This window comes from Taudactylus pleione, unplaced genomic scaffold (assembly GCF_031769625.1).
Source record: "Taudactylus pleione unplaced genomic scaffold, aTauple2 ptg000122l, whole genome shotgun sequence".
Taxonomy (NCBI): domain Eukaryota; kingdom Metazoa; phylum Chordata; class Amphibia; order Anura; family Myobatrachidae; genus Taudactylus; species Taudactylus pleione.
In genome coordinates this window covers 12,306,491-12,326,115 of record NW_028284524.1, presented here as the reverse complement: position 1 = coordinate 12,326,115, position 19,625 = coordinate 12,306,491, and the positions used below count along the sequence as shown (strand labels likewise).

The window sequence follows — 19,625 nt, the reverse complement described above, 5'->3', positions numbered from 1 at the left end:
GAATCTGATTGGTTGCTATGGGCAACATCACTTTTAAAATAGAACTCCCATCTTAGTAAATTTACCCCTTGAGTCTAAACGAATTTACGTGCTCTTAAAAACTGTATAGTTAACTCCCCTTTAATTAAAATGTATTTTTGGGGGAGGGGGTGTATTAAAATAATGTAACATTTTACAATAGTATAGCATATATATAATGCCTTTATATCATTTTAATCTGACGCCGGGAGGCTTTACATTCCTTTAAAGTTAAAGAAAGTTTCCAACTTTTTTCTTGCGTGTTCCACTTAATAATTGTGCATCGTGTCTGACATCCTGCTGTTATCTTATTCTGCTCTTCCATCAGGAGATAACCTCTGCCCAGGAGCTGCCACCTGCAGGGACTTCATTCCTGAAACCTTTTCACTCCTTACAATAAACAAGTATCTCCGTCCTCAGCTATCTGTCCATCCAGACCTGTCAGCTCTTCTCTCTATTACCCTCTGCTAGAATGCATTGATTATTGCCCGAACACTGCATAAAACGGTTTCCTTTGTCCTTCCATCATCCGTTTACAGTATTAAGAATGTATTTCTATCCTATTTACCATTCTCCCCTCCCTTCTTCCAAACCAGGTCACTGCCAAGCCCGCTCTGCATTCTTCTGTACAGATTTGAATGACAGGAGAGATTTTGGGCCAGAGGGAGTGGATGATAGGAGAGCGGCATCTGACATGTGCTGCCATGCCAGGACCACAAAGTGTCACCCAGTAGCCAAGGTGTGCTCCTTCCCAAGCCACACACCTGCCCTGTACCCTTTGGCCATTCCTATTTAAAGCATGCTGTGCATTATAATGTGTATACAATCAAATGTCTTTAGTAACAAGGAACCCCGCGACCTACACCTCAGGCATAATTTAGGATGATGGGCAATTAATAATTCTCCTAATTCCTTTTCACCTCTCTATATATCCCACTCCTCTTCCCCTCCTCCCTTTCTGTCCCTCTCTTCACCTCCTTCTCTCCACCCCCGACCCTTGTGTGTTCCTCCCAAACGGGCTCCTCTTTCTTTGCTCTCAGCCTGCAGGACAGTCTATGCCCGCTGTCTGCGCTCTGGAGCCACAGGGATCCCATATTCCCCAATCCCCACTGTCCTAGCACACGCTGAGTGGTGCTACTGTCCTCCCACCTCTCATCCATCCCCATAGGGAGAAAAGTGAACAATCCAGGCATTCCTCGGAGTTTTCTACTTGTTGATCTAGCTCCTTGTGTGTTCTTGGCTGCCTCCCCTGATTGCACTGAAGAAGCAGAATATATTTGCTCATTTGTCTAGTGAATCCCCTCACTCACCTTGTCAGAGAAAGCATGATGCCCCTCTCCAGGACTCAGCTGGGACTCTTCTTCATCCTCCTGTGTCCTGCAAACATCATAGGACTGTGGTGGTGAGTAGCCCCAGACTACGATCCTAGATGATAACCCTGGCTGATTTATCTCACAAGCTCCCACTTGCCCCACTCCACATGCCCAAGATATTTGATGAACGTTATACACAGCAAGCAGAGATCTGTTTGGGGTTAGCCTCGTCCTAAATGTTTTGTCAGAAGCATAGTGAAATCTCTAGGTGATTGTCAAGTCAACTTAACTGGTTGCTGCTACAGATCAGTGACATAATGCAAAGGACTCAGACAGTGGGGCTGATGACAGACTGGGGAGCAATGCTCTGTTGCGCTTTGACAGCCATGGGATTACATATGATTGCTAAAAATAACAAATGTGATATGTAGTTGATGGAAAGGAAGCAATACTCTGCAGATGCGTTTCTTGTGATAATCGGTATAATAATCTGCATACGGGTGAAGAAATGTTAATGGCTACCATCGAAGTGTTAAATAGAATAACGCACGCAGCTTTGCGCAGAAATGGTAAAGATAGACAGAGTTATTACACATCGCAGGCAGGAGAGGGATTGCTGTAGATAACTGTAGAATCATGTACCACCCGCTGCGCTCTACTGTTATGGAACTACAAGACCCATCATGCCCTTGGCTTCCAGGGCATGCTGAGACACTTAGTTCTACCTCAGATGGAAAGCTGCAGATAACCTGCTTTTATAGTACAGGGCACTGAGGATAACTGTCAGTTTCCAAACTACAAGCCTGTAGTATAGTACTGTGGAGCTACAAGTCTCAGCGTGCCCTGTCATGGACTTGTAGTTGCATAACGGCTGTGGAAACACAGGTTGCCCAAGCCTGTTATACAGTATACGTACTGTAAAACAACGTCTGATTGAACGTACTGTATTTGCTTTTGAGATTGTTGTCTGTTTTATCTTGAACTCAGTAAACTAATTATTACCAAATGAACTATATAAAAAGTTTATAGTACAGACAAGTTCTACATGTCTTGGCATAAACGAGTTAAACAACTCCAGCAGAATTAGTATCACTTTTTTTAAACCTCAGTTTCTGGCTGGGGATGGGTTAAATGATTGCACAACCCAAAAGCTGTAGCTTTGTATCTGACAGTATTTTAGTGTGTGACCCGGGAACAGAGTCTTCCTCAATCAGCAAGTGTTCATTTGGGATCCAGATGGGGGAGCCCAGGTGGCTGCAGGTATTGACCATCATCTAGTCTGGATGTACTGCCACCTTTGTAGCATTAGAGGAGAGCTGGATTATTAAAGTATACCTTTTCTATGAATGACCTCTAGCATCCTTTCTGCAAGAGCTTGGTTACAGAGTTGCATAGTGGTAGTAGTAACAAATATTAACATAATTATCATATCGTATATGTGTCTATCACTATGTGTAATGTGTCCTCTATCTAGCACATATGAGCTTCCTGAGAGATATTACATTTTATATTTGCGGATTAGTTGTGTGTGGGGCAGCATTTACACAATTAGGAAACAATTACTGCACACTACTAATTGTTTAGGGTTACACCTGGTAATGTGTTGTGTAACACATCTGATATTTAGTTACTTTTACCCTTCAGTGTCCCGTGGTCTGCTGGTTACTTTGATGCTACTTTAATATATTCTATGCATTATTTCGTGCTAATTGCACTATCATCCAAAGGACAGTTCATAAAGTTACATCTTGAAAATTTAGCTGACTTTCATTACAAAGTATCACATATATTGTATGTTCCTATGAAACTACCTCAAACTCAGAAAGCTTTTGGCTGTGGAACTAAAGAACCAACCTGGAAACCTATCTGAGAGAGATTGCTGGTGATTGTAGTTCCACACCATCTGGAAAGTCTCAAGCTGCTACTTCTACTCTACTACCTGGGTACTGTTAGTATGTTTTTTTCCCCTGCAACCTGCAGGTGTCACTGCAGTTATTGTTGTCAATATAGTGGTTTGGAATGGATGGTGCCTAAAATACTGTATTTCATTAGATAGTAAAATTCAAAGGTGGAGGGTATAAAAAAACACTGACTAGAATTTAACTGTAATAAAATAACTGTATTTGATTAGTTATATTTAGTTTTGCAATTCAAGAAAAAAAATCATTGTGGATGGTGGGTGTTGTCATTCTGTTTTTTTTCTGAATAACTTTAGTCAAATGCAGCAGCAGGAATGACAACTTGCATCTGTTCTTGACAAATTTGAGCTATATCTCATAAATACAGCCAGCAGGTACAAATGAAGTAAATGTTGGACTAAAGTAACTTGTTGTTGTACAAGAAATTAATTTTCTGTGTAATTTTGGTCAAGATTAGATTATAAATTCTAATTTCCTAATAATAAGCTGCAAGCAAGAATACAATTGTGTGAATACAGTACATAAAAATACACTTACAGCATAACAATGATTAAAATTCAGTGGTAATCTCTTTCACCTGCTTGAGTCACTGCATTTACTCACAAATGCTTTTGTGTTTAGAGCATGCATTCGCCCTTGGTTAAATTATGAGAGTTGTGTGTGCCTGTTGCCCTATAAACTTCAGTATCGTCAGTATCCGCACTGTCTTCCCTTGGCCAACCTCATCACTAGACTAAGCTTTTATACTGATGTTTGCATCACTATGTAAGGAACAGAGGGTATACATATTTTTTATGAATTTGGAACTTCCTGTTAACTAATTGCTTTTATGCAAGCACAAATGTAAGAAAATTGCAATATGCAAGCAGCCTTTCACTAAAATTCCATCATATTGGACCAAGAGTAAAACTCAACCTGTCTGCATATCTAAAAAAAGATTAGTACTTGCTAATTATAAGGACTCCATTAAGGAGTATGAGGTTTGCAGGGATGAGTTATTTAAGTCCCTTGCCCCAGATGGGGGCAGCAAGAAATAATAATCTACTGTTGGTTGGGCATCTGTCTACCAGCTCCACTGATCTCTGGAATGACAAGTGGAGGAGGTATTCATGTCAGAGTGGATGCACCCACATTTCAACTGGTGCCAACCTGTGCAAGAGGAGAGGAGTAGTAAAATCAGGAGGTACCACAGAGGATGCAGTGCTTTCGGAGGAGGCATGGTAACAGCAGTTTGGTGGTTCAAGTGGAAGTGACACCCGAGTAATTAAGTACCAAAAAGATCTCTAAAATCTACCAGACAAAGTAATATTTCCAACTTTGCCTGATGGTGTTTGGGTTGAATAAATATTCAGTTTCCTAAATTAAATTGATTAAAACATTTATTGTTTCTATATTTGGCACATTCTGTATATACAGTTATATTAAGAAATTGGGATTTTAGTCAATTTAAATGCCGGAGGCTGTATTCCTGTATTTACACGCCATGTCTGTTAGTACAAGTAACAATGGGTTGTTATGGGATAGGTGTATTCTGGAGAAGCAGGACAGGGAATCTGTAGCTGAAATGTAACCACCTAACAGTGACGTGCGGTGAGGTCAATAGCTGGGGAGGCACAGTTTTTATATCAAAACTCTGGAACATGACAGGTAGTATGATAGGGACGGCTGCCTCCCCAGCCGTCCCTGCCACGTAATGCAATGTAAAGACCTATACTGTAAATCGGCAGAAGCCATATCACCATGTTTTAGCTTAGAAGACATATTGATTATGTTCAGATCTATTTTTTTGTTGATTTATTGATGTAACTACAAGTCCTGCACAAGCATAGGTAACTGCTCTGTTGTCTAATAAGAAGCAAACGGATTGTCCAGTGAAATTACTTGGCCTGGTGTAATGCATACGGTATGCTGAGTACAGCAGATGTTTCATTTGTTGTTGCATGTAGTGCAGTAACATTGTCCAATTTCCTGCAGGTAGATCATATATATATATATGTGTATATATATATATATATATATATATATACATTTTTCTTTAATGTATAATAAAGTAACTAATCTCTCTGTCACTACAGTGTGTTGTCTTGGCAGAAGATGCTCTTTATACTGATACAAACAAATCCAGATGACTCTAATGGAAATTGCATGTAGGGTGAATTCCATAAGATATTGTCATGTCGCTAATTGCTGAGTGCTGGGAAATGTCGCACCAAGTGATTTATGTAACTACGCCCCTTATGGAACTACATATTGAAAACTGAAATGATAACACGTGGCCGTTATTAGATGGGATAACTGGGGGATGCATTTATAGCCAAAGCTTTGACATAAATGTGTAAAATACTAGTTATTCTGATATGTAGAGACATCCTTTAAAATTCACAAATGTACATGTAAACATTTCTACACCAAACAGGGTTTATCGGCTATGTTCACTTTTCTGTAATCCAAAATAGGGATTAGAAAACTAACTTGTGGATCATATACAGTATTACTCAATTGCCCTATGCTGTACCTGCTGCCTTCTCTGTTAGTTTTATTAGCTGGGCTGTCATAAAAGCATGATCTACATCAGTGGTCACCAACCGTAATTGAGGTGTGAGCTACTTGAGAAAAATGAAACCTCCTGAAGAGCTACTAATATTTAAAAAAAAAAAAATCTGGCTAATAACCGAAAAATTGAAGATCATTTAATGAAAATGAAAAAATGTTTCATAGAAAACAACAATGAATTTAATTAATATAGTGATATTGTTGCACATTTCACTTTTAGTTACTGGCGGTAAGTACAGTAGAGGAGCAAAAGATATAGGCAAGGCTGCTGTGTGATTTTTCGGTAGGGCTGGGCAGGAGTCACTCACCCCAAATGCAGTCAACTCCTTTGATGTCTAGATGGTGTCCGTCACGTATTGTGTCACCCTATGGCAATCACATGACGCGCTTCTCTGTTGCTTCACCCACGGCTTTGTCAGAGCTCACTTCCTCCTAGTTGACTCAGCAGTACTGCTGCTAGGTGAGCTACCCAAATTACGGTCGCGAGCTACAGGTTGAAGACCACTGATCTACATATTGAGCTCTATTCAGGAGGCAACATTTTACTGAAGTCATGCGGAAATGAGCGTTTCTTCATAATAACAGAGAAGATAACACAATTATCGTTTCCATCTATGCCCGGCTCCTACAACATCACAGTGTAGAGAGCAAGCCATTGTTTTCTGTTATTCAGGTAGCAACAAAAAGTAAAAAAAAATAAAAAAATCCTAAAAGGCTTAAAAAACTAATATACTGTAACACCATTTTAGAATGGCATGCATTATATGAGGAAAATCCTTACTTTAGCCAAAAACTGCAGGGACAGATAGCCCTTGTCCAATCAGTCCCTGTAGCCAGCTGAAACTCCTCTCACTCTCAGTACTCTCCACCCCTCATTCAGAAATTACATGGCAGCGTAATTACACGGCTTTGTAAAACTGTAAAAACTGTATATCTATTTATCTATCTATCTATCTATCTATCTATATATATATATACACACACACCATATAATCGCAAGCCCCGGCACTCCAACATTTCCAAAAATAATGCCCTTCTCAGGTGCCCTCCTAGAGGGTCAGCGGCCTCATAATATAGCAAATGTCAATGGAGGCGGCACTCAGAGACTTTTGATCAAGTGAACAACCCTATGCCAGGGTGATTTATTGCCTTAGTATATACTGTATATATGGTGGGTTGGTTACAGGATGCCGGCGGTCAGAATCCACATGCCAGCATCCCGGTAGGGTTAGGATACCAACACCTGTCGGTAAGTATCCTAACCCTCCTTCCCTGCACCCTAGACCTAACCTCCCTCCCTAGTGCCTAAACCTAACCCTCCCCCCTAGTGCCTATCCCTATTCTGAGTGCCAGCATCCCACATATATATATATATATTGTATATATTTATATGTACACTTGTCTGCCTTGATTTCATACTGCTCCCCCTCCCCTTCCCCCCCAAACATGGTCCTCCGTGAAAGGAGATGGGGCATGCACAGAGTGGGACAGTCTTTTAGGACAACCGAAAAGATTGCCTGTGGGGACTTCGCAGGGACTGAGTGTTAATGCAACCGCTGTCCCTGGATAGCAGGGAATACTTAGGAGAAAATGATATAATCGTGTCAATGTTGGCCGAAAATATTCATGCCAATATCGATATTGGCATTACTGAATAGGCATCATTGTGCTTGCCTGATCCTTCTGTCTGTGCCCAAGTTAATAATCATGCGCTCTCTGTGGTCAGAAGTACATTACTACGTCTTAAATTTACCCACAGTGGAATATGGTTAGAAAACACAGAGATAGGAAAAGCACCTGGCATTAGCATAAGGGAGTAAGTAGGCTGCCGCCGCTGGACAGGAATGCGGTCACTAATGAGTATGGCTCAACATCAGGCCCAATGTTTCTTTGTTCTCTTCACTTCCACTCATCAGAGCTGTAGTCAGTGATGTAACTAGGGAATTTGGAGCCCAGGGTAAGATGAATAATAGAGCCCCTCCTCCCCCTATGTGCGCTCACCGAAAAATGGGCGTGGTCACATCCCACAAGGGGCATGGACACTGAAAAATGGGGCATGTCAACATGACACACACCCCTTTCTCGTCACTCTGGGAACATTCCTTTCCATTCCTTATGCACTTTAATGCCCCCAGTAGTAGTGCCCCTCTTGCAATGCCCACTATAGTAGTGCCCCTTATGCAATGTCCCCAGTAGCAGTGCCCCATGTAGTAGTGCCCTTTGTACAGTGCCCCCAGTAGTGCACCCTTATACAGTTCCCCTTATGAAGTGCCCCCAGTAGTGTACCCTTATACAGTGCCCCTTATACAGTCTCCCCTATGCAGTGCCCCAGTAGTGGTCCCCCTTATGCAGGCTCCCAGTTGTGCCCCTGATACAGTACCCCCAGTATGCAGTGCCCCAGTAGTGGTCCCTCTTATGCAGGCCCCCAATAGTGCCCCTTAGACAGTGCCCCCAGTAGTGGTCCCCCTTATGCAGGCCCCCAGCAGTGTCCCTTATACAGTGCCCCCAGTAGTGATCCCTCCTATGCAGTGCCCCCAGTAGTGATCCCCCCTATGCAGTACCCCTTATACAGTACCCCCGTAGTGGTCCTCCCTATTCAGTGCCCCCAGTAGTGATACAGTGCCCCCGGCCAGTAGTGCATAACACACACACACACACAGACATACATACACAAAACACTGACTTACGTGAATCCCCACTCCTGCCACGCCCACCGCTGTTTGCTCCTCCTTCCTCCCACTCGGTACTATGGAAGAGACGTCAAGAGGTCTCTCCCATCACCCTCTGCAGGAGCCGGAAGGCGGAGCTCACTTGTGAGCTCCAGCCCGGCTCTGGCAGTGTGCGCAGCAGCCAATGAGAGTCTGTCTGACTCTCATTGGCTGCTGAAACACACACATTGCCGCCAGGTAGTACAAGTATACTACCCAGCGCTGACGGCTATGTGTGTGTCACTGTGTAGTGCGGTCCGCACTGACTAGGGCAGACCTGTACCGTGGCTGCCCCCCCCACTGGTGCCGCCGATCCCACCGCACCTAAGGCACGAACCCCGGCGGCCCTACCCTAGTTACGCCACTGGCTGTAGTTATTGCTGTTTATGGAAGCATCTCATGTTTGCCCTCAAAATTTCTAACACACACTTGTATGAATGTATTCACGTCTTCTCCTGTTATAATGTTTTGCTATAGGTGACCAAACATGTAGACGTCAACTGAACTGAACAAATTATCCTGTCTTTGAATGTCAGTTTGTAATCGTTAATGTAACATCCTATAGAAGGCAGATTAGTCCCTACCGCTTTAAAGTGTGTGAATAGACAATGGGGCCCATTTATCATTTAATATTTGCAGTGTATTCCCCAAAAACAACAGTTTTCGGGGGATACCCTCAAATATTGAGTATCCCCCAGATGTTCTATGGAGGGATTGCAGCCGATATCTCCAATACCTGCTGCTGTCCCTCCATTTCTGCCAGCACCGCAACTCTTATATGTTTCTATGGGGGATACGATGCTGTCAGATTGACTAAGTTCCAGAACTTGGCCCTGCAGCTTACATCATCTTAATATGGCGTAAGCCACTGTAACCTATGGACTACATATCGCATAACTAGCTGGGAGAGGGTTTCTTCGCATGTGTGGTCTATAAACCGTGCATGCGCAGAATCCCTGGCACGGGAGTGACATGGTCACTTCACTCCTAGCAGAGCCGTAAGTAGACTTTTTGGTGCCCTGTGCCAGAAAGAGCATTAGCGCTCCCCTCATTTTTCAAAGGGACATAATGCACCCAAAAAAGGGCCATGGCTTCATGGGGAAGGGTCAGGGAAGAGATAGGAGAGGCCAGAAGATGCTGGGGATGAAATAAGAGGAAGCTACAAGCAAGAATGACAATAAACAGAAATTTGATAGGCCAAAACAGCGCCTTCTGACCAGTGGTGCCCTGTGCGATGGCACCGGCCGCACTACCCTAGCTACGGCCCTGACTCCTAGCACATCGCAGCGATGGGAGTCCCTGCGGGTGCTTTTTGTTACATCCGGGTGGCATGATCACATCCTTCAATGCGATCATGGGCACTAATATTGCGCCCAGAACTCATTGCAAATGCGGTCATTAATAATTGGACCCCAATGGTTTATGTAGTGCTTTGTGCTTCAATAATGTTGCCAGTTGCTGGTGAATTAATAGGTAGAATACTAAGAGAAAGTGAAAATCAGTGCATATGTCATGTCATCGCAGAAGAGAGGTCCATGTGTGGCTCTTTCCATGCTCCCAACCAGATTAATACAAATACCACAGAACAGCGACTTTGCTGCACCCTCTGCCTTGTGCCCTGGTCGGTGGCATTAGTAGTCCATCCTTAGTTATGGCCTTGGCTGGAACCATACTTGAGTAAGTAATGAAGAAATACAACATTTTGGCCCTCGCAGCTAACGCCATCTGAAGAGGGTGTTAGCCGCTGTAGCCTATAGGCCATACCGCGCATAATTAGCCGGCGGAGCCCTCCCCAGCAATGGCGGCTGTGCATGTGCAGTCAGCGTAACTTAAGCCCGTGTCCCTGCATATCCTGGATGATACATCCAGGCGCTATGATCCCTTATTGCAATGTGATCATGGGCAGTAATGTCATCCCCAGATCGCATTGCAATAGTGATCATTAATAAATGGGGGCCAGAGTCTCCAACACGACCACTAAACCTACAATGTCAAATCTTATAAATACAGTACAAGGCTTCCAGTAATTGAGGGTTTAAATGTTCATGGAGCTTTCAGGTTCAAGAATATTTAAATTAAAAGTTTGCATGTATCTAATATTTCAAAGAAATAAAGAGGGACAAGCAAGAGCTAATTCAGATATGGGTATTGCCAGAATTATCTCGCAGTGTTCCAGATGTGAGTAAAATGCTCCGAAAAGTGTACAGGAGCATGGATTCCAGGCAGCACACCTCTGCCTTTCAGTGCAAGTCACTCTTATACCACTGCAGGTCTGCGCAACAGAGCAATGATCCAGATGCCTGCATGAATTTCAGAGCAGTTAGCACGATCATTATTCAGCCTTGCTGTCCATTACGAGACATCAGGTTTGTTTGTTTGTTTGTTGGTTTTTAAATGCGATTTCATGTGTTCATAGATGCATCGCGTGCTTCAAAAGACTTTAAGGGGCTGATTTAATTATCTGCAAGTTCTGTAGATTAGGGTTCTCCCCTATAGAAGTATGGGCACACATGAGCAATGTTTTACCTACCGTAAGACGCAGGCAGGCACACAGCTGCACATCCAATGGGAGCTTATTGAATCTGTCCATAAGATGCAAATAATAACCAAAAAATACTTATTATATATAGCTAGACATACAACAATGCACTAACATGTGAATAGTTTAATACACAGGGTAATTGCATGAACAACTCAAGTGTACATTTAATAGAGTTTTTCTATATAGATCTATAAATCAGAACATACTTTGGAAGAAAGAGGGACAAGGTTTTGAACTGTAAAAAAAAAGAATGTAATAGTAAATTACTAAAAGCAGAACATGTCATTGCTTTTCACAAAATAAGACTTTTTATGATCTCTTAGTAGATAACAAGAAGCACACCCACATTCTGCATTGGGCAGCATGCTTACTATCACTTGTCTCCTAAAATACTGTTTTGAATGAACCTCTTTCACGTGTTAAATAAGTCAGTCATAGTGAGGAACATGACAGTTCTATATTGTATTTACATTTTACTGAATATCAGTTATTATTCCGAACTGAAAGAGCAGCAATGAAAAAAGTATCCCCCATCTGACAAAGGAAACTGATCTTTAAAAAATAATTTGAAAAGATCTACAATTGGCAGAAGCACTGTCTAGAGGGGCACTGTGGGACCTGTCATTATCTAATGTATATTCGAAGGGCATTTAGCATATAGTGGTCACTGCATGGTGATATTCTGAGTGTAAATAAATAAGGGAACTAAAAGCACAGAGGCTAGATGGGGATTTAAAAATAAAAAAAACATTTTAAATACCGTACAGCAACAAATTTCTAGGAATAAAAAGCAACCAGTGTGATTACAGAAGAATGTCTTGGCAATGAGGGAAAAAGAATATAATTAAATTGATAGAACTAGAAAGGTCTGAAAATTCATCATCTAAATTCAAGAAATGCAGTAGAATATGTATTAACAAAATCAGGTTACTAATGGCCGAAGTGCAAAAAAACCTTTTTTTTTTATTATTCTTTATTTGTTCCACGCACAAAGAGCGTGCAGAACTCTCCATCAGTAATGTCCCTACCTGTGTTGACACCCGGTGTGGGGAGGCTTGTAGTGTGCCGGCAAAGAAGGGGTCAGTGACTCACGGGTAGGGGGCAGAGCCTCATTGGCCGAACCCCTGTTTTGTCACTCCAGGGGTCCCAATAAATGTCTAACAGAAGCAGAGATGTAGTAATGATATTGTAGTCAAAAGGTCAACAATCACAATGTCGACAGTTATATTGTTGACATTGTTAAAATGTTGAAAGGCAACGTATCGACATTCTCAGAAAGTTGACAGGTGAAATTTCGACATTGTCAGAATGTTGACATTAGGGTTAGGCTGCAGGGAAAGGTCAGGCTTAGGCTATGTGGGGGGTAGGGTTGGGCAATGGATGGTGGAGTAAAGGTTAGGGGAGAAATACTCGTCCAAATGCCGGAGGATCGGAGGACTGACCCTGAAGTCATAGTCACATGACCATCGGGACCAGGAAGACGCCGTTGCACCTGTTGGGAGCAATAAGTCACCGCTGGGCCACCAAGTAAGAAATGTCGACATTTCATCACTGTCTACATGATGACTGTCGACATGGTCAACGCTGACATTGTGACCATGTTACAAACATGATGAATGTCTAAAGAACATGGTGAAGATGGCAGCAACTCATATGCAGTAATGGAACATAAGGGTCTATGTACTAAGCCTTGGAGAGAGATAAAGTGGATGGAGATAAAGTACCAACCAATCACTCCTAACTGTCATTTGTCAAACTCAACCTGTAAAATGACAGGAACTGATTGGTTGGTACTTTATCTCCATCCACTTTCTCTCTCTCCAAGGCTTAGTACATAGACCCCACTTATGGACTCTCTGATACACAAGTGAGTGCCTCAAGACTGACGGAAAGTAGATGAGACAATCTTTAAAAAGGTAATAAAATAGGAATTAGGAATTCGTCCAACTACTAACACTGAACCTGATTTGAAATATTTGAAGGAATCCTGTGAAATGCTAATCTGACATATAGGGCCTGATTCAGACCCACTCGCGAGCGGCTGTCCGCTCGCAAGTGGGTCGATGTTATGGACTGAGCATGCGCACGACGGAGGGAGCTCCGTCGTGCGCATGCGCCAGAAGCGACGAGCGAAGAAAAGTCCTTCGCTCGTTGTGTCCGATCAAAGGGGGCGTGCTGTCAATGTTGATTGACAGCACGCCCCCTTTGGTGGGCGTGCCGGGGGCGTGCCTCCCTGACGGGGGCGTTCCCACGGGAACGCCTCCCGTCAGAAGCCGGCCCACTGACATCACTAGTGATGTCAGTGGGAGTGATTTTGGCTCTGATAGAGCCAAAATCACTCCGGAGCTTGCGGTTGAAAACCTCAACCGCAGGCTCCGGCTCGCAAATTCGATGGTCGCGATGGTCTCGACCATCGCGACCATCACAATGCACGCTCGTATAGCCTGTGGGTGGTGACCCACAGCTATACGAGCGTCCAGGAGGACGCTCCATGAAAATGGAGCCCGGCCCTCATTCAAAGCGTGCGCTCTGCTCAGAGCGTACGGCTCTGAATGAGGGCCATAGTTCTGAGCGCCGGCATCCCATCAGCCAGGATTTAAACTACATCCCCACTAGGTTTATGGGAAACATATGTACGAAACTGGTTGAAGGATAGAATAGGGAGGGTAATTATAAAAGAAACACATTCAGACTATTCTTAGTTTATTCATAGTGGGGCACCACAGGGATCTGTATTGGGACTTCTTATTTTCATTCAATTAATGACCTTGCATATTTGCTGATGGCACTAAACTATGTAGGACATCACAAGCCTTTGTTAATAATGAGGCAACATATATATTAAAGTACAGGCTTGTACAGTGTCTAGATAAGGGATATGCGGGACATACAACTACCAACACAAACCACTCACCTGATCTCCACTTTTCCCTCTTGTCTATCTAAGGTCAATGAAAGATTTGTCCAATTAACTTTTTATATAATGAGATATATATTGAACAAGGTATCATGATTTGTGGATGGAAGCATAGTATTTAATGTGATGTTCCTTAGAGGAAAATCACATAAAAGTTCCCTAACATAATGTACAAATGGAATGGAAGTCTTTCTTCTAAGTGATTGTACTGTATCTATAGCTAAAGCTTGTAAATTTCATTATAGGGATAATTGATTCAGGGACTTTATCTGATTGCTGTATTTGGGGCCAGGAAGGACTATTTTTAACTCTGAGGCTACATTGCCAGCTGTCATATTGGGGACCAGTGGTGCAACTAGAACTTTCTGGGCCCATAGCAACATTTTAAAGGGTTTCCAATGCTTCTAGAGAGACACCTCTCACATTATACCACAGTGCACCTAGTTCACATTATTATTATTATTATTATTAATATTATCCTTTTTATGGCACCACAATGGGTCCACAGCCCCTTACAAATAAGCAACACAACAAAACAGTGATTTACAGTACAAAATATTGCAGGACAAGTACATGGTTTATAAACATTGCATCCTCGTTCACAATACTCAAATAAGCATCAGGTAGGCACCATTCAAGGATTAAGTGCCATTGTAATATATGATAGTATAAATAAGGGAAAGGAAAAGCACATGAGGGAAGAGGGCTGTGCTCATGAGAGCTTACATTCTAAAGGTGAGGGGCAGACAAACAGGGGTGACACAGATGGGATAGACAGTGAGGGAGGAGAAAGGAGCAGTGGGATAGGATGAGAGTGGATGGCTTTGATGAAGAAGTGGGGTTTGAGAGCCTGTTTGAAGTTCAGTAAAGAGATGGAGAAATTGGTGGTCTCATGCTTACTGCGCTCCTTGAACTTGGCTGCTTTCTTTTTCCCTTTGTGCTCTGGCAACTGTGAATGCAATAGCGATTACGCACGCAGTTCAACTGTGATAATATGCTAATTCATTGAGATCGCAATGCTGCCACAGCACTACATAAGGACGCCCACTTTACCTTACACACATCCGTAATGTTTAGCAAGGCTGCAAAACCATCGGTACAATCGAGCACCATCGTAGCCTCACGCACACTTGCACAAGCCCTGACCTTACTCAGAAATTGCTAACATCAGCACACACTATCAGGGCTCAGACTGCGTAGGGCATCGCAGTGGATAATTTATGCACACCCATCCCAAGCAATGGCGTTCAAACGCACTGGCACGCCTGCTTTTGGCTGACCACAAACAGCACTTCCTGTCACTCTGCAATGGGTGTGCATAGCTGCTGCGATCGCGTTCCTGATCACAGTGGCTGGTTCGCGCACGCACACTGTGATGAATATGCATGTGCAGTACGCAACAATTGGCCGATTGCGTGCGTATTAGCAGTTGCGTTCCTTGCTGAATCAGGCCCTTAATTAATCTTCACATATTCATTTTGTGTCCTAGGGATACACTATGGGCCTGATTCGGAGATGGACGCAGAAGCGCTCGCAGCTGCATCTATTGGTGGACACCCGACTGCGACTTTATGTAAATGGTTCTAAAAAGTCCTTCCCTTGTGTACATTCCGTGTGTCCGAATGTGCAAGGACTGAGAAACCCACTTTCAGCGTCCATACATGCTATAATACAGATTGGTGCATCCTTAGAAGCCACCATCGATTGCTCCATCAAAACTTGCTCCAGCCCTATGGCAGGTGCAGTTTCTCCATCCGTGTATGGCCTCCTATGTGGGCAGACAAACGCCTATGTATGCACCATTTTCACCTACATGCCCACAACACTCCCATAGCATACCCATCAGACAGACCATCTCCATTATTGCATTAAGACACCTCCCTGCCACCACCCTGAAAACGCCCAATACATATACAATGTACTTCCCCTTGAGTGCTCCTGAAATTAGTACTGCAACTCTGTATGAACACAATTGGGACATATGTGCGGTGTGACTTAGATGTATGCGCAGAAGCTAAAAATCGCTCCACTCGAGAATGCGTACACTCCTGAAGCAGGCCCAATATTTGTCATTTAATAGGGTGATATGAAGCAAAACCTATTTGATCATTAATAGATGCAAAAAAACAGGTTCCACTGTGCAGCCACTCTTTTTGTTATATTACGTAGCTATTTTTTAACCCAGTTGTGGATCTATAGGGCATGTGGCCAGGAGTGTAGCCGATTGAGCTCGTGGTCCAGGAGCCTGCTTCGGCCGAGGGCTCTGTCCGGGTTGCATTCTTTTTTTTTTCTGGCCACCACTTACCACAGGGGATAATTTTCCAATCCCCAGCAGTACATAGCAGAGATGTCCCCATTGGTGTCCAGAGTTCACTGTCCACCAGCCTCCTCTGCTTTGTCCAACATCCCCCAACTTCGTCCCTCTTTCATCCCTCCTCACTTCTGCTCTGTCCTGCCTTCCCCTGGCTTGGTCCCCCTGGCCTAAGGAAGGGCAAAATATGGCCCACGTGCCGTATCTGGCCCACGAGGTAATCCTGCCCAGCTTGCTGCCTCCTACCACTGCACAATGACAAGTGGACCGACTAGCCAATTGTAATTGAACAGCCACATGCAGCTGGGTGCATCTATATGCTCCCAGGTACATACACACGGGCAGTTCTGTGGTGCAGCGCGGCTGTCATCACTAACTGCTGACAGCCACTTGCAGCTGGGTGCACGTGCACACTCCTGGCTCCCCCGACCTATCAGAGCAGGGTGCTCTGATAGGTCTGTGTGAGGCATGAGCACCTGATCTGACTGCCCTGGAAGTTCCCTAGCAGAATCAGCAGAGCAGTACTGAGTGACAGCAGAAAGATTTTTAAACAGTTACGCAGCCTTTAAATCCCCTATAGAGGTAAGCAATTAGGCACTATTATTTAGAACTGAAACATTAAACTTTGTTACAGATTTCCAGTGGCATGTGTAGTGGTGGGTGAGGGTAGGGGGGTGTTTTGGGTTAGATCAGAAAATAACTAGTGTATAAATATAAAGTGGCTTATTCTGGGTTGGCCTCATTTGCGCCTTGCTGCGGCTGCCCACTTACTAAATTATGGTAATATGAGAATGCACCCGTGTCCGTTTATACTAAATATCATGTGGAAGCCTATCCCACCCACTTTTCTTACATCTGCCGCCGTCACCAGCCTTATGTTGGGTGCAAAAGAGCCGTCTGAAACAGACGTCCCATCTCCGTCCCAACTCATTTTGAGTGCGGCCTCCTGAGTAGTGTTAAGTGGCCCCCAAGCTGAAATATTTGCTTACCCCTGCCCTAGCCTCTCTGTTCATTTGCTTCAACTTGACTGGTCCCTTCCACTGGATAGTCACCCATACCCTGGTAGCTTGTGTGTCAGAACTTGGATTCAGCCATAGCCAGCTACCCCCCAGACAACATGACATGTCAGCAGCATATAACCATCACCGTCTCTTAGTGAGCCGACATTGGCACTGCTGCTCAGAATGGATCACAGTCACACTGAGTGAGTGAGCAATCCTTTCCCCTGGGCCCAACTCTTCCTTCACCCCTTGACCCATCCTCTAGTCCTCCTCTCTGCCCTTTCCTTCACAGCTTCCACCTGCCTAGACAACTCCATGCGTATAATCATTTTATTTGCTGGACATGCCCACTTCGGCTAGTTTCACACTTGCTGGTTTTGACCAGGTGGCTTAAAGCCGCCCGTTTTTTTGGCGGGTATTAAAAATAGATAAATTCACACGGCCCGGGCACGGCACAGTTGCCGTGTTACAGCTGGGAATATCCACTGGAAGGACGGCTGCTGTGCCGTACCCGTACCGTCCCTGCACGCCAGTGGTGTATAGGACACAATGTTTCCTTTCACACACATTGGCTTGTGCTGGCCAGGTTTGTACAGCAGCTGCTGCTGCTCATGCCCAATAGTTAGAAAAAAAAAAAAACATTAAAAGCGGCTCGTGAAAGGCACTGAGGGCCTGGAAAAACCCGGCCAGCTACCGCCTGTTTCATGCCGCTGGCCAAATCCGGCAGATGTGAAACAAGCCTTCAGGATTGGGGTGAAGGTATGCCGTAGAATGCACGTGCTCCAGGCGCCTCTATGGGGGATGGAGGTTGGTGGGACAGGATCACCTTTGCAAAGAAGGGGCCCTTCTCTGCAGAGAGAGAGAGAGAGATTTAATATAACCCTGATATGTATAAAAGAAACACACATGAATAAAATGTGAATACTGGGATTTGCTACTCAGTAAGAGACTTATTTTACTTGAAATACAGAAAGCGCTGATGCTCCAAGGTCAGCGCTTGTGATAGCCTGCAGCTGTGCCCAGTATATTATAGCTGTACTGATAAAGGTCGCAAACTACATATTCTATTCACAAGGGAGTAAAAGTGACCTTGATCATGTATATAAGAAAATGTAGATGAGCAAGGACCCGATTCAAGGTTATATATAATCATATACAGTGTATCCCTAGCAGCAAGATGAGACATTAATAACCTGTAAGTACTGTCTGATTTATGAAGCATGTGGTATGCGCACTGCAAAATGCTTCAGATGCAATGAGTGGCAGACAACTCTGCTGAGATGCACTGAGCAGAAATGTAACGCTCACATCAAAGTCCATCCCCAACCAAGGTAGAACCACTCCGTTCATTAAATCTTTTTGCTTTTCTCTGATAGCGCTCCTTTTAGCCTCATTTAGGGACCTATTCCTGAATAGACCCCTTATGGTTTAACATAATCACGAGAATTAGGGGAATTAGGACTGTCTTCATGTGTCACTATTTTTGTGATAAGCTTTTTATAACACTGAGCCTGATTCAGAGATGGAAGGAAATGCAGAGCCGCACACGTAGTTCTTTATAATCATATGAGGTCTTCAAAAGGGTATAGCTTTATGGCCAGGGGGTGGGGTGAAAGTAAAGAGCCAAGGGGATGATTCCAGTCATATAACAATAAAAGTGGTCCACATGGCTCACATAATGTTGAGCTGGAAGAAAGTCCATTTGAAAATGGTCAATAATATCACATCTCTCCAGCCAGCCCCGGAAAGGCTTTTAGTAGAAGAGTCAAGGAACTACAGTAGCCTACCCAATTCAACCACGTCCTGCCTCTAACAAAATACACAAAGTACCAAATAAGGGGAGATAAAAGGAATAATAAGGGTTTAGTCCATGTTAACATATCAACATAATACTTCTGCCATACAGATATAAGTGGTTTGTGCGCAATATGCTGCAGAATTTCTCAATAAAGGATATACAGGAGGCCAAAAGCTGCACCTCCAGAATAAAGTCCTTCTCCAAGGAGGTATTTAGGACAGACTAGAGATGTTTTGGTTTTGGATCTGGATTTATCTTAGTGTTTTGGTTTTGGATCTGGGTTTTTAAAAAAAAAAAAAAAATAGAAAAAAAAGTTTAAAAATAACAGCTAAAATCATGTAATTTGTGCAATCCAAAACCCGAAATTCGGATTTAAAGTCCAAAATACGAACAACGAAAAGATCAGAACCATGACTCAGGAGATGAGAACTGTGACTCGGATTTATCTGGATTCACGAAATTTGGGTGGATTCGGATTTCTTGAGAACCGAACAGCACATCTCTAGCACAGACACTAATATTTTCGGCCCAATGACTGAGCTGCC

At 43.6% G+C, this 19,625-nt stretch overlaps 1 protein-coding gene across 1 annotated transcript in view; it reads left to right on the top strand.

Moving 5' to 3' along the window:
• Positions 1–1,058: 1,058 nt before the first annotated feature.
• WNT6 (Wnt family member 6) overlaps positions 1,059–19,625 on the top strand; it is a 211,157-nt gene continuing 192,590 nt past the window's right edge. The window contains exon 1 of the mRNA XM_088472353.1: positions 1,059–1,420. Coding sequence (XP_088328479.1) covers positions 1,344–1,420 — 77 coding nt within the window. The 5' untranslated portion in view covers positions 1,059–1,343. The remainder of the gene's footprint in view (positions 1,421–19,625) is intronic.